The sequence below is a fragment of the Glycine soja genome, chromosome 3, assembly GCF_004193775.1.
Source record: "Glycine soja cultivar W05 chromosome 3, ASM419377v2, whole genome shotgun sequence".
NCBI classification, from domain to species: domain Eukaryota; kingdom Viridiplantae; phylum Streptophyta; class Magnoliopsida; order Fabales; family Fabaceae; genus Glycine; species Glycine soja.
The window spans coordinates 32,732,756-32,746,811 of record NC_041004.1 but is presented as its reverse complement, the minus strand read 5'-3'; the positions used below and the strand labels follow the sequence as shown (position 1 = coordinate 32,746,811).

General features: G+C 33.7%; 1 protein-coding gene across 2 annotated transcripts; it reads right to left on the bottom strand.

Moving 5' to 3' along the window:
• Positions 1-4,453: 4,453 nt before the first annotated feature.
• LOC114406485 (nucleolin-like) lies at positions 4,454-11,130 on the bottom strand. Of its 2 annotated transcripts, none has more exons than XM_028369188.1 (12): positions 10,500-11,130; positions 8,922-9,481; positions 8,746-8,835; positions 8,376-8,615; positions 7,693-7,914; positions 7,334-7,616; positions 6,900-7,234; positions 6,686-6,795; positions 6,489-6,595; positions 6,335-6,411; positions 6,141-6,237; positions 4,454-5,966 (listed from the first exon to the last, which is right to left on the bottom strand). In XM_028369188.1, the coding sequence occupies exons 1-11, from the start codon at positions 10,828-10,830 to the stop codon at positions 6,142-6,144; spliced, it is 2,451 nt and encodes an 816-aa protein (XP_028224989.1). In that variant the 5' UTR covers positions 10,831-11,130; the 3' UTR covers positions 4,454-5,966; position 6,141. The 2 variants fall into 2 exon arrangements, with proteins under 2 accessions (XP_028224989.1, XP_028224990.1); XM_028369189.1 differs by having other exon boundaries at positions 4,454-5,938.
• Positions 11,131-14,056: the final 2,926 nt, after the last annotated feature.

Sequence of the window (14,056 nt, the reverse complement as noted above, 5' to 3'; positions counted from 1 at the left end):
CAAATGAAAATGAAAGGTGCATGAGATTATGAACTGCACCCACTGCAGTTATTGTAGAACACTAGAGGATCTTGAATTCTTGATCCATAATGAATTGTGACCATAGAGCCAGTTTGACATTGGGGTATATAGGAGAAGAGAATGCACTATTCTTATGTGGTTGATGATTTGGAAGAGACGACACTTTGTGCTACTTGACAGTTGTGCTAATTCTTAGAATGTGAATAAGGAACATGTGCAATAATTAGACAACCATAACAAGTTGGTTCAAGAGAGAGAGAAGTGGGTGTGTATGAGTGTCCTAAAGAAGTTCAATTGTAATAGCACCAACCCAAAAAAACTTGGCATAAGTTTTGTTTCCCTTAGGACATAGGGTTACAAGAATTTTGGATCACAAATTTCTAATCGGTTAGTAATTAAGCCACCTTTGGTCAACATAGGCATCTTTCCTGTCTCATTCATGTACCCCATACTTTTAAGTGACAAGTGAGCAGCATTCAAATCAAAAGAACATATCATGATACTGATCCAGCACTAACAGTCGTGCTAACCTCAATGTAAATGGACAGATTCAGAATTTTAAATGTAAAAAAAAAAAAAAAAAAAGTTCTTAGGTCAATATTCATATATAGAATTTTTTTGAGATAATACTTGCATTATAATTTTAAATTAAGAAGCTAATTTGTAAAAAAAAAATATAAATATAAATCAAAGACCATGTTAACAAATTTATAATAACTCGTTCATCTTGGACTAGACTCTCTTGACAAAGGTAATGTGTAATTAAACATATTAATATATTTAGCATAATAGAAAAAACATGTTAATACTATATATTTGTCTATTTCTCATAAGAACACCACCGACATAAATTGACAAGAAAGTTTGAAACCAATCCCAATTTGTCATATGTGGTAGGAGTTCCCTGAATTAATATCCAACCATCACTAAATAATCGATTGTGTGTATAACATGAATACTAATGTAATAGAAGCCACGAACTAAGTTTAGATTGATGCACTATAATATACAATCACAAACTCCTCTCCCATACGGAAATCATTTATAGAATTATCTTTCAACGAAAATTGTCAAAAGTCAATTACAATACAATGTTTTTCTTTATCGACTCTGTCCTGTATGTTTATGCGAGAACCTCATGCATCAATTTCTAATTGATCAACGTGACAAAGGATTAGTACTAAATAACATTTCTCTGAAGAAAAATTTGTTATACAAATTATTACAAAATTTGAGGGAAGACAATTATCAATTACATTTTTTTTTTAATCGGCCAATATCAATTAGCTTTCTCTTCTCTCTCATGCATGGTTATGCAACAATTTCGTCGGTAGGTTTTGAATTCGTCAAATTCTATAACAAACTGTTAATACTTGACAGCATTTCCTCTCCATAAGAAAATCTTGTTTAGTTTAGTATGAAAAGTTTTGCAGCAAAATTGCCTAAGTCAGTTACAAGACAAATATTTTTTTCTGTTTTCTTCAACACGTATAGTTAGAAGAATAAACAATACATTTCATATTCAAATTTCATAACAAACTAGATAAAAACCCGTGAGTTACATGAACGAATAAAAATTCTAGAAAATAATTGCATCATACATAAGAATAATGAAATGAAGGATTTAATAGTAATTTATGTTTAATTGTTTACGAAAATAAAGGAAAATGTTAATTTGAATTAATGCAAAATAATGTGTGGCAGCATAATTTTATTTAAAACTTAAAACGTGTCTCCCTCCACCCCCACCCCCCTTTTTGCAAGACACAATCCGTGTAAATCATTAAAATATAATCAAAGCAATTAATTCAAATTGAATGACGTTTTTCATGAATATTTTTTGAAAAAATTGTTCTAATATTTGTGTGGATTTCTGTAAAAAAAAATTTAAAATAAAACAATAACGGGTTAGCATTTGGAAATTTTTTTATCTTTTGATCCTTTTATTATTATATAAAACAAAGTAAATTTAATATGAATTGAAAGGTCGCCGCCATATTTTACACAAACTACTTGAGGATAATTATTGATAAGAAGTTGGTCTCGTGGTTGCCATTAGATAGAGCAATTTTATTGTTTTGAAAATAACTCTGGATTTAAGCTGGATAAAAAATGACTAAGTTTCTAGAAGATAGAGGCTAGTTGTCTTTTAGATTGCAAATTCAACATCATAAACATACCTAGCTAGAATAACATCTTTGAAAATTGAAATGAACTTGTCGAGGTGTAATTTCCTCATTTTTCCTTAGTATTATTCGATTAAAAAAATAGATGCTAGTTTGTATATTTTTATTATACTTAATATTTTAAATAGAATATTTTACGAGGTAATGTTTTTTGTTATTTTTTAAGTACTAATATCAATTTGAATGTACTTTTTTTTATCTCTTAAAGTGATGTTTAGCTTTATATGTATATACACTTTTTTATCAAATATATAAATGTGTTAGTTCTTTATTAGATAACACCAACTTGGATCTATATTACTAACTGTAAATTTTGTAAGTTAAATAAGATTTACTTCCTTCTCCTTAGGAAATAGCCACGAAATATTTGTTTTCAAACCATAGAGATGTGAGAACTGTTAACAATATATTTATTAACACACTTTATTATTGATTAAAATTTATTAAAAACTATAAAATTATAAGAAAAAGTCATTGAATAAGATATGAAATCTACAATTTTGTCTCTTAAAGTGTACTTTTTTTATCTCTTAAAGTGATGTTTAGCTTTATATGTATACACACTTTTTTTTATCAAATATATTAATGTGTTAGTTCTTTATTAGATAACACCAACTTGGATCTAGATTGACTAACGGTAAATTTTGTGAGTTAAATAAGATTTACTTTCTTCTCCTTAGGAAATAGCCACGAAATTTGTTTTCAAACCATTGAGATGTGAGAATTGTTAATAATACATTTATTAACACACTTTATTATTGATTAAAATTTATTAAAAACTATAAAATTATAAGAAAAAGTCATTAAATAAGATATGAAATCTACAATTTTGTGTGATTTTTAAAAATTTTCAACCAACCTGAGAGGAAGTGTTAAAAAAATGTATCACATAATATGTTGCTAGTATTTCTCTAAAGATATATTCTTAAAAAAAATACTTATTTGAGAAGTTACACGACAATTTCAAATTAGGAAACATCATCACTTATTATGTTTGACTTCATTTGTGTACTTGCAGAATATTAACCACATATTACACCCAACACTTTTAAGAGAATTTTTTCTCCATTTTTATCTTTGTGCAGTTGAGCCTCTCACTCCTTTTAATTCTTTTCTTTTCTTTTCCTAATATCTTTCATGCTTATACTATATCCTACTCTTTCTTACTCTTACCACCGTTACTCCTCTCTCTTTCTCTTCTCGGTTTTGTTTCACTTTAAACAACTCTTCTTGATTATTCAAGCATTGAAGTACGATCCCCCAACTTATTCTAGCTAAGATAGCTATCTTTTTTTAAGCTATTTCTCTTCTTCACCCTAATCACCTTCACCACGTAACCTTCTTTCATTAATCTTTCACTCTAAGCTTGAGAATTTGGCCAACAAGAGGTAGAGAGATGGCTTACAAAGTTAAGAAATTATGGATAAACTATAGTCCTTAATCTTTGGAAAAGTCCTTAATCCCTTCCTTTTTATTTTCTTAAACGCGATTGGCTTGGCTATGAGATGATATGCCTTTATGTAGTGTGAAAGACCTCACCATATTGCTACTTTCCATATTAATCTTCAAGATTTGTCATAACCACTCTCTTATTACTTTGTTTATTTTGCCCATGTATGGCACTTCTTGTAGTGATACCAACAAGTTAAAGATAGTTGACGTCACGAGACTACTTGATGTTACATTAATACATATGATACTCCTTTTGTATACATCACAATTTTTGTGCATTGGATTATACAATAAGTGATGCAAGTATATTATTATCTTTCATTCTTGGGGAGTTTCTAATGATATGGCTAAATTTGAATTAAGTTATAATTATATATTGAATCGATTAAACATCGGATTCTCATTTCGGTTGTAGCCTGATTTAGTTCAACGAGGCCAGGTAAGGTATGTTCACATTTCTGTTTGCATGTTTCACCTCTATAGTCAAGCATTGACCATCTCCGTCAGATGAATGATATTAAAAACGTTAGGCACGAATAGTTACCATTAGTTCCTGTTTTGAACGTTAATGTAATATTGAGATTAATCACCCAAACCCAAGTCAATGGTAGGGGGCAACCAAATCTAATCACCCAATTTTCCTACATTTTACCAGTTGACACCTAGCTCACCATGTCAAAAACTAAAAGCTAGTATTGCTAAGAATATTTTAACGTTCCAAAAACCTTGTTTTCTGTAGTTATACAATACATTATCAGCATACATGCACAACATAGGAGGAATAAATAGGAATCTGAAGCAACATGTTACTTTGCCCAGTATTTACAATGTCATGCATGAACCAATCCACAAAACATTGATTTACAAAATCCTGTGACAGCATCTAACTAAATAAAACAAGATACCAAAAAATATAAGGTAAACTTCCATATTGTATATAAAGGGAGTTACAAAAAAAAGGCTTAATGAGAGTTTAGACCCTGCACCAAGAGAGAACAAACTGGAAACTAAAACTTAAGTTAGTATATAACCCTCACCGAGTGAAGAATAATTAAATGAAACCCGGGAACGATGAGAATCGAAACACAAGTTGGCACCTAATCACTTGTAAGATTAACAATTTGAAAAGCCTAAGAACCTGAGAATATTAATGCAACAATAATCTAAAATCTGAGTTATATGCATGAGAAATTTAGATATGTAAAAGCACCTAATTTAGCAAAATTCATAAATCCTAAAAGCTTTGTAGTCTTAAACGAGCCCACCAACAAGACATAATTGATACCCCATTCCATAGGCAATAGCTTCCAGTGCCTTTAGAGCCAAATGAAAATAGTAATGTATTTGAAACTCAATAAACATTGTATGGTAATAGGAGACACCCACTTAAACATGAAATCAATATCAAATCCACACAAGCATAAACTTCGGCAACCTTTGCCTTCGGGTTAGGGATTCGCTATATTAAGCAGGGACGGTGGTAAAACCAGGCACAAAAAGAACCAACTTTTAATAATTAAATTCCAATTCAGAAACTTTCAGTAACAGATTATACTCAACCCTTTTCTGCTAATCTGTTAATCACTTGATTGTTGCATTTCCCCAAGATATTGCAAAGGCAATTGATCTTCTAAGGTCCAAGTCAGCGGAGGTCAACCAATTGTGTACAAATGATTGAATTGCAATATCAAATCATTCCAGCAACAAATATTACCAGTGCATTGTGCTTTTTACCATCTTAGAAAGGCACCAAGTCAAATAAATCCCAAAAAACTAATCATTTGACTTTATTAATTGCTGAAGTAGTGCTCTTATTAATACTATCTCAACAAAGGGCTAAATAGTTCACTTCTGTTCTGATCATATCACTGTAAAAAACAAGTAATCCATCCAAAGTAACTAAACATCTCTTAGAGATTCAAAATAAAGAACCAACTTACTGATAAATTCAGGAGGTAAAAATCCAAGAAGCCTTAATCAAACAAGTAGCATCTCTAGCCTGATCTCTGTCCAAATGAAAAGGAAGATAGAACAGTGGGAAATCTTTCACATTATCCGTCCAAGTATGATATTAATTACACATCACTGCTCAATACTTTTTCCGTCTTTAATTAACTTGAGTCCATACAGCATAAATTCAAGTACTGATAATACATCCCATCCAGAAATGTAAGCACCACCAGAAATGTAAGCTAGATTTTGTGATAATTTCCAAAAAACAAACTATAAATAGCAATCCTTTGTCTCCAAATTGTAGGCATCATGCTTCAACAGTCATCCTACAGCAGCCACTTTATCATATCAGATCTGTTCACAGACAAATGCACTGGTGACCAGAGTGCAACCTTCGCCGGCACTTGTGAAAAAAATAAGAGATGCTATTTCGAGGATAGAGAAATCTCTCAAAAATATACACTTATATTGGATGCATCCTGATTTACACCACAAAATGCAATCCCAAGAAGTTATCAGACGACTTACCTCAATAATAAGATCCTGATCCGCCACCACCCATATAACTGCTACCACCACCCACACCCCTTCCAGAATACATTGATGAATATGAGCTGCCACCAACCTACAGCACAGGAAAAACAATAAATAAGAATAAACCAAAAATATATGCATGTATAACACTACTTCCTATAGCGACTAAGAAAGACCAGAATCATTACATCACTTCCACGAGAAATGTAATCACCACCATAACTTGATGAATACATGCCACCAACATCACCACTACCAAAAGAACCTGACATGGAACAGGTCAAAATGTAAGAAACAAAGATTCTGATGCCGACGACAATAAATTATTAGCAAAAAATCCACCTCCTCCATAACTCATGCCCTGCCGACTGCTATACAACCCATGTGAATCTTGACTGGAAATAGAACTTCTGCTGCCACCACCATATCCCATACTAGATCTTCCAAGTCTACCAATCAAAAGCATGGAATGATTTGCACACAATAATTGGCTTAGGGAAGAAAAATGCATAAAACCTTAAATATTAGACAAAACTTACCTATCACCATAAGCATCTCCATACTGTGAAGCACTACCGCCATAGTCATAGTCCAGTCGAGCTCTTGATTGGCGAGCACCAGTATCAGCATATCGTGGAGGAACATCATCCTGATTAAAAATGAAAAGCAAATAATTTCATTTACTAATTAGAGAACAAAATCAAGTATCAAAAAACAGAGCAATTATAATAAATACACAGAAATAATACTAACTATAGCAGCATAAGAACGTTTTGAGCCAGACAGAGCATCATAATCTCGGGGACGTCCTTCACGGTAACTTAGATGGGGAGGAGGAGGAGGAGGAGGAGCCCTCTCAAATCTCTGGCCATACCCATCATCCACATAGCCTCTCCTTGGTGCAGCACGAGATGTGCTTCTAGGGAGCTCGGTGTAGCCAGGACCACGAGCAGGATAATCCCTGTAAGATGTTCGTCTTTCAGAAGCAACCCTTGAGCCATAATCTACAGCAACTCTACTTCTTGGAGGTGGTATATCCTCACGCCGACCATAATCTCTCTTCATGCTACTTTTTGGATATGCAGGAGCTAACAAGATAATACAATAGTTTATAATGTTATAAAAAAAGAATGAACAATAGTAACAACCAATCAGTCTATTTGGTAAAATAATTGTATACCACATACCAACTGGTCTCCTATCATAAGATCTAGATGGAGGAGGCACTGGCCTACTTCTTGCAGGTATGGACATCATAGGGCGTCTATCTCTCACACTAACTGGTCTGACAGGTGGAGCACGACTTCCAACTCCTCTTACACTACGAGAAGGAAAAGAACGAGGTGCAGGTCGGCTCCATGAAGGCCGCGTCATCATTCCAGATCCCCGACTAGAACGATAGTCCCCACGACTAATGTGTTTTCCGCGGCCTCTCTGGAGTGGTCTAGACAACCTTGCTCTAACTTTTGCCTGAAAGAAGCAAAAGCGTTATACAATGCCCCATTAACTGTTGGTCATATACAGTTTATTAATATCCAAGACAGACCTTCTTGTCTCCCTCACCCAACTCTGTGCCTGTAATACTATCAGCACATTTTACGGCAGCATCATGTGAGCCAAATGTCACAAACCCGTAGTCCTTCCTCCGAGCAGCTGGCATGTTCCTGGCAAGCTCAATCTTTTCAATCTCACCATATTTCCTGAGAAGATCCCGGACATAATCTTCATCCCATGAAGGAGGCAATGCATCAATAAACACAGTTTTAACCTGCAACTTAAACACACTTTATCAGTAAATTAGAGGTCTACTAGTATCTAAACACCAAAGACTGCGCTACAAGGATAGCTGGTCACTACTGAAGTGTCCGACTACACTTAAAAGTAAATTCAATAAAAATTGCAAAATATAGTAATTTAATGATCAACCATAAGAGGTTTCTTTAATATAAATGATGAGCTTAGTTTTAAACTGAGGTTACCAAGCGCATTGTGATTACCAACAAAACTGCAGAAAATTGTGGGAAAATGCTCCTAGCCAATGCAACTACAATTTAAAACAAAGTGATACAATATCCAAAATATAGACAACCAAAAATTAAACCACTGTTGGTATTGGAACCTAGCAGCAATGTTTACAGCAACCCAAGCTTCAGCAAGGCCAGAGAACCATATATGCGGGTTCCATTTAAAAATCTCTCGTTAAACCAAGGAATTGGATTTACAAAATACCTGCGCCATAATTTCATCACCCGGATCAATAAAGGAATCTGCAAAAGAAACTTTTGCAGGCTTATCAACTCCAAATACAACATCCCTCCTCTGCAGTCGCTTAAAGGCATCCATAGCTTCAGAACGAGAAGGAAATTCCAAAAACGCAAATCCACGGTTCTTTCCTTCATCATTAGTATCTTCTACCAAAGTTAAATCCTCAACATTGGTGACTCCATAATGCTTCAACTTCTCTTTTAACTGCCACCAGAATTTTCATTCATAATCAGAAACTCAGCAGACTTGAATGTAGAAAAAAAAAACTATCCAACACAACCAAGGTGTTTGAGGTCAGAAGGTGCAAAAATTAGACCCAGAAAAATTAACTTACAGCTTCCTTTGTCCATGTCTTGCATATGTTTCCCAAATAGAGGGTATCACTGTCCTGACTAGGAGTCACACCACATTGTTTGCCATTAATCTGAAATTGGGGTGATGAAAAACACGTAATTTAATACGGCTTCAGTTTTAAGTCTACACTAACATTGAGAAGATAAAAAAAATTACCACTGGATTTTTTAGCTCTGCTACAGCTCGTTTTGCTTGTTCCACAGTTTCAAAACGCAAGAATGCAAATCCCTTGTTCTTTTTAGTTTGAGGGTTCATCATCAACCTGACCTCTGTAACCACCCCAACTTCACCAAAAGCCTTCCTCAGATCACTCTCAGTAGCATCCTTGTCCAAGCCCCCAACAAAAACTTCAAATTCTTTCCGCTTTTGCCTCTCCTTCACGACTTCTCGGTGTTCCTCTTCCTCAACGTCAGCAAAGTCTGGATGCTCACGCTCCTCACCAGCATGCTCATGCTCCTCTTCACCCTCAAGTTCGTCATGAACATCTTCGACTTCTTCCTCACCTGTATCACCCTCTTCTTCACCTACATTATCTTCAGCCTCTTCTTCCTCTACTTCATTTCCTACCTCATGACCCTCATCTTGTTCAATTTCCTTCTCATCATAATCAACTCCACCATACTCCTCAGGTTCATACTCAGGATCATTATCCTCCAAATCTAAGCGTTCATCTTTCTCATATTCATCTATGGACTCCTTAACCTCCTCTTCATCATCTGTCAAAAATAAAGATTTCAAATGATCCCCGTCAAAACAGACCAAACTTTTCCAGCATCATAGCGTTCATTAAATTAGGGTAGTCCACACCCCACAATCAATCTCACCATTCCTAGTTGAAACTATTCCCATGACAGCACACTAACACACAAATGAACTGAAATAGAACTTTAACCAAAAAATAAATGCAAAGTTTATATCTAAAGAACATGAATGGGTTGCATGCCAATCAATAGCCTCCCAACTCAATTTCCAACATCTAGCAGAGAGGCAAAGGAACAACTATTATCATTTAAACATTCATGGAGAAATCCATCATGTAATAGCTTTCCTGCTATTAGCTAGTACATTTCCTTCAAACCAAAACATAAAAGCAAACACAAGGAGGAGAGAACAGATCTATCAAACATCATATATTCACTAACATTTTCAAAAAAAACAAAAAATCAGATTAATATATCCTAAGGGAACTAAAACAATGTAAATTTCACATGAAAAGAACCCAAAAATAATTATGACCGAGGTTTTAATAAAAGGTTAGCCATAATTTTGGCGACAACTACAAGGTTTTTGGGGTGGCCACACATTTCTCCTAATTTCCCCCAATATCAAGGATTGAGACAAAACTGCAACCAGAAGTGGCCGATGCAGCCATATTATTCCAATTTTTGGTGGATGCATTTGTCCCAATATCAAGGACAGGGGCAAAACTGCAACCGCATCAGCTGCATTTGTCCTAATTTCCCGTAAAATACCAATAATGATCGTGGCAAAACTGCAACCGCAAGTGACCGCACTGGCCGCATTTGTTCCAATTTCCCGGAATATCAAGGATCACAATGAAACCATAACCACAATTGAAATTTAAAACCTTAAGTACAACCAAATTTTAATCTCAACCCGGAAACACAACCAAAACCCTAAACTTCACAACCCCCCCCCCCCCCCCCCAATCCTAACTAAAAGAAACCCTAAAAATCAATCTTAATCACTTAAGAGTGAAGAAAAGAAACTTACTTTTCACCAAGCTCAACCCACTAGCCGCATGGGACGTTTCTTCCACAGCCTCCGGAGCCATTTGATTCATGTCAATAGCCTTATCCTCAATAACCACAGCGGACTCGTTCTCTTCAACAGCAGGAATCTCTTTTTCCACCACCACCTTCTGCTGTTCCTCCTCAGCAGCAACAACAACCACGGGTTGTTGTTTCTCTTCAACCTTCACTGTCTCCTCCGCAGTTTCATGCTGCTGTTGGTTCTGTGCAGCCTTCGGGGTTCCCCTGCCACCTCTGCCACCCCTCTTCGAGGCGCTCGACGCGGACCCTCGCTTCGCCGTCTTCGGAGGCATTTTCGAAACGAAACCCTAGATTGTAGGGAACACTGAATTGAACCGCTGGTTTTGCGAGATTAAGGGTTCCAAGGAAAAACCTAACGAGGAAATCGAAATAGGAAGTGAAAGAGAAGAAAACACTGAATGATCAAAGAAAAGGGTAATTGGGGATCGAAAAGGGATGACAAAACCCTACAGAACGAGAATCGAAACAAAACGAAACCCCACGAAGGAGGCAGAAAGAAATTAAAGAGCGAGATGATGAGAGATGCTAGAGCCTCCGAATGGAAGATCCCGAATAATCCTCCTAACCATTGAAAATTTGACACTACTTTATTAAATTTTGGCTTACTTCCAATTTTCATCTCCCATTTTTTTAAATATATTATTTTGGTTTTTTTTAATAGAGATATCTAATGTTTTTATTTTTTAAAATTTTCCAATTTCAATTCATCTATTTTAAATTAAAAACATTTAGCTCTTCAGTTTTCTTTTAACATCCAAAATTCTAATCCTTTCATCAAATTCAAAAAACTTGTTAAGTGAAATTCATAATTTGTTCTTCGAAGATAATTTATTATGATAAAAAAATAATTTTCATTAAATGATTATATTAATAAATAAATATTTAAAGATGCAACATATTCTATTTTTGATTGTAAGTTTTTTTTATCAAACAAGTAATTTCATAATTTTTAATACATATAGTGATAGTAATATCCATAAATAATTATAGTAATATTATATATAATGGTTTGTAAGATCGATTGTAAATAGATTTTATAATAATATTTTTTATTTAAAATATAATTTCCGCAATCATTAGATTTTGATACTAATTTTAATAGTAACCAAAAGTAGAAATTGAAATAATGAAGGTTGGAGATTAAAAAAATAAAGGATTTAGAAATATCCACTAAAATAAAGAAACACAAATTCATTAAAAATGGGAATGAATACAAACATGATGACCTCTGAACCATACCAATTTTGATGTGCAGCGTTGTCAGTATTTAAAGAGTTAAGTGATGATGATTCAATTTTAAAATTCACAGTCATGGGTCTTATTTATAAATTTCTAATACTTCAAATTCTATGATTTTGACCCGTATACAATATTATTTCTAAATACACAAACCGAATGTTTATTTGATGACTTTGTGTAACTTCTTCTATAATTATTTCAATCGACAATTCGAATTTTGAAATGTTCTTACTTCCGAACACTTTTAAATGTCATGTGTGCTTTAATAGAGTTATCAAAAACATCAATTTTTGTTAATGAATTCTTTCAACGAATACAATTTCTCAAATTTTACTCCAAATATTGACCATTCTTTAATGTCATCTTCATTTTCTTTCGAGACAAGTTCATCAAAATTATATAAGTTTCATAACTTAGACAAATTTTACATAAAAAATGTAACGGTAAGAAATTAGCATTTTAAACTTTTTTTCTTTCCAAATTTTACCCTTACAATTGTTAACGATGAAAATTATGTTTATTTTCATTAACAAACATAATCTTATAGGTATATTTGAGGAAAGAGACAATTCTTCCTTTGGAGACCTTTTATCCTCCGGGTAGGCCCTTTACCATGGGTCTATGTTTTAAATTTTTATGTTTAGTTTAATTTAAAATATATGATTGCAAGTACAATCAAACAAACTATGGATACATATTAAGTAAGAGAAGATGTTGTCGAAAAGAAAAAGTAATATAAAAATGAGAAAGAGATGAGAATAAGATGTGTAATAATGGTAAGTGAAATTAAATAAAGTTACTTGATGAAAAAAGTAAAATGCTAGAATTGAAATGGTAGTTAAAAACATTGTCTTAACCCGTCAATCCGTAAAGGTCATGTGGACTTAAGAGGATATGAGAGAGTTACATGTTTCAACCTTTATTATGATATAGGGCAGATCGCCTTGAACTTTCCAGACTTAGAAGTTGACTTAGTTTTCTTTTAGAGAAAGATGTTGATGTCATACTCAAGAAATAGGTGAGAATGTAAGTGATAAGTCATAGATTTGATTGTCACAAGTTGCCTTGATAAAATTAGATTTAGTTCTTTACCTAAGAATCAAGGGAAGCTCTCAAGAAAGGAGAAAACTCAAACTTTCATTTAGACTCAAATTTCCTCAAAGCTACAAAGTTTCTACTATTTATAGGCCAGGCTTCCTTCTAAACATCCCATTAGGAATTAATTCTCACTTAGAATTAAATTTCCACTAGCAATAAAACCCGACTAACCACTATAATAACTAGGGAAACCTAAAAGCATAAAAACTAACCTAAAGAGATGTCAATAGACGTCTGAACTTATTACATGAAAATAAAATACAAAAGTTAAAGGAAAATTATAAAATAGGCCTTAATTAGTTCTTTAGATCAAAAGCTATGTAATTCACCCAAATAAACTCCAGACCATACTTGCATCTTATGTAACGATCCGCATTGTCGCTATGATATCACTACTCTAAATCGCGTAAATTTCAATTTTTAAATGAAAACTCCATTAATTTGTTTATGAAAAATGAGAATAAATTTTTCACGATATACGTTCATTAAACAATGCACAAATACTTACATGAATATGTGTGTGTGTGTGTGTGTGTGTGTGTGTGTGTGTGTGTAGTAACTCAATACACATCATTTACATGACTGAAAGTAAATTAGTTCATACATATAATTAAATCTGTAATATGCATCCTCAAATCAAAAGAACTACAGAACCAACTACAAAGGATTTGATTGACAAAACACAACTCTCTCCCAAAATAATCCCAACGTTATCATGTCGACTTGGCGGCTCCAACAAAAGAATCTCACTCCATGTAATCTACTGTTGTCCATCTGCTCCCACAAACGAAGGCTCATGATCATCAAGGTACCAACCATATGGTACATAATTGCAAGGGTGAGTTTATTACAAAAGAAACCAACAATTATAAAAAAAAACCATAATTAGCAAGATAAACAATAACAAGTACCATGCTCATACACAATTATCAATCAATATAACATATACTTAATAACTATTCATCAACTTTTTCATAATTTGAATCAATCATGCTTGATATGATGCATGCACCTGACCTTGATTCTCAAATGTAATGTGGTACCATTAGTCAGGAAATAGCCTAAGCGTGTCCATGCGACACTTTCACTTAGGAAAATTAGGCAACAAGTGTCACGGTCACTGATAACTGTTAAATATGAGTTGTTCTTTATAATGAAAAT

What these genes read in the sequence shown, in the direction of transcription:
- LOC114406485 (XM_028369188.1), bottom strand. Translation starts at nt 10,830, where the DNA reads ATGCCTCCGAAGACGGCGAAGCGAGGGTCCGCGTCGAGCGCCTCGAAG. An exon ending in CAGAGCTAAAAAATCCAGTG is followed by an intron (nt 8,836 to 8,921) that starts GTAATTTTTTTT and finishes CCCCAATTTCAG; the next exon opens with ATTAATGGCAAACAATGTGG. An exon ending in GGAGATGCTTATGGTGATAG is followed by an intron (nt 6,596 to 6,685) that starts GTAAGTTTTGTC and finishes TTTGATTGGTAG; the next exon opens with ACTTGGAAGATCTAGTATGG.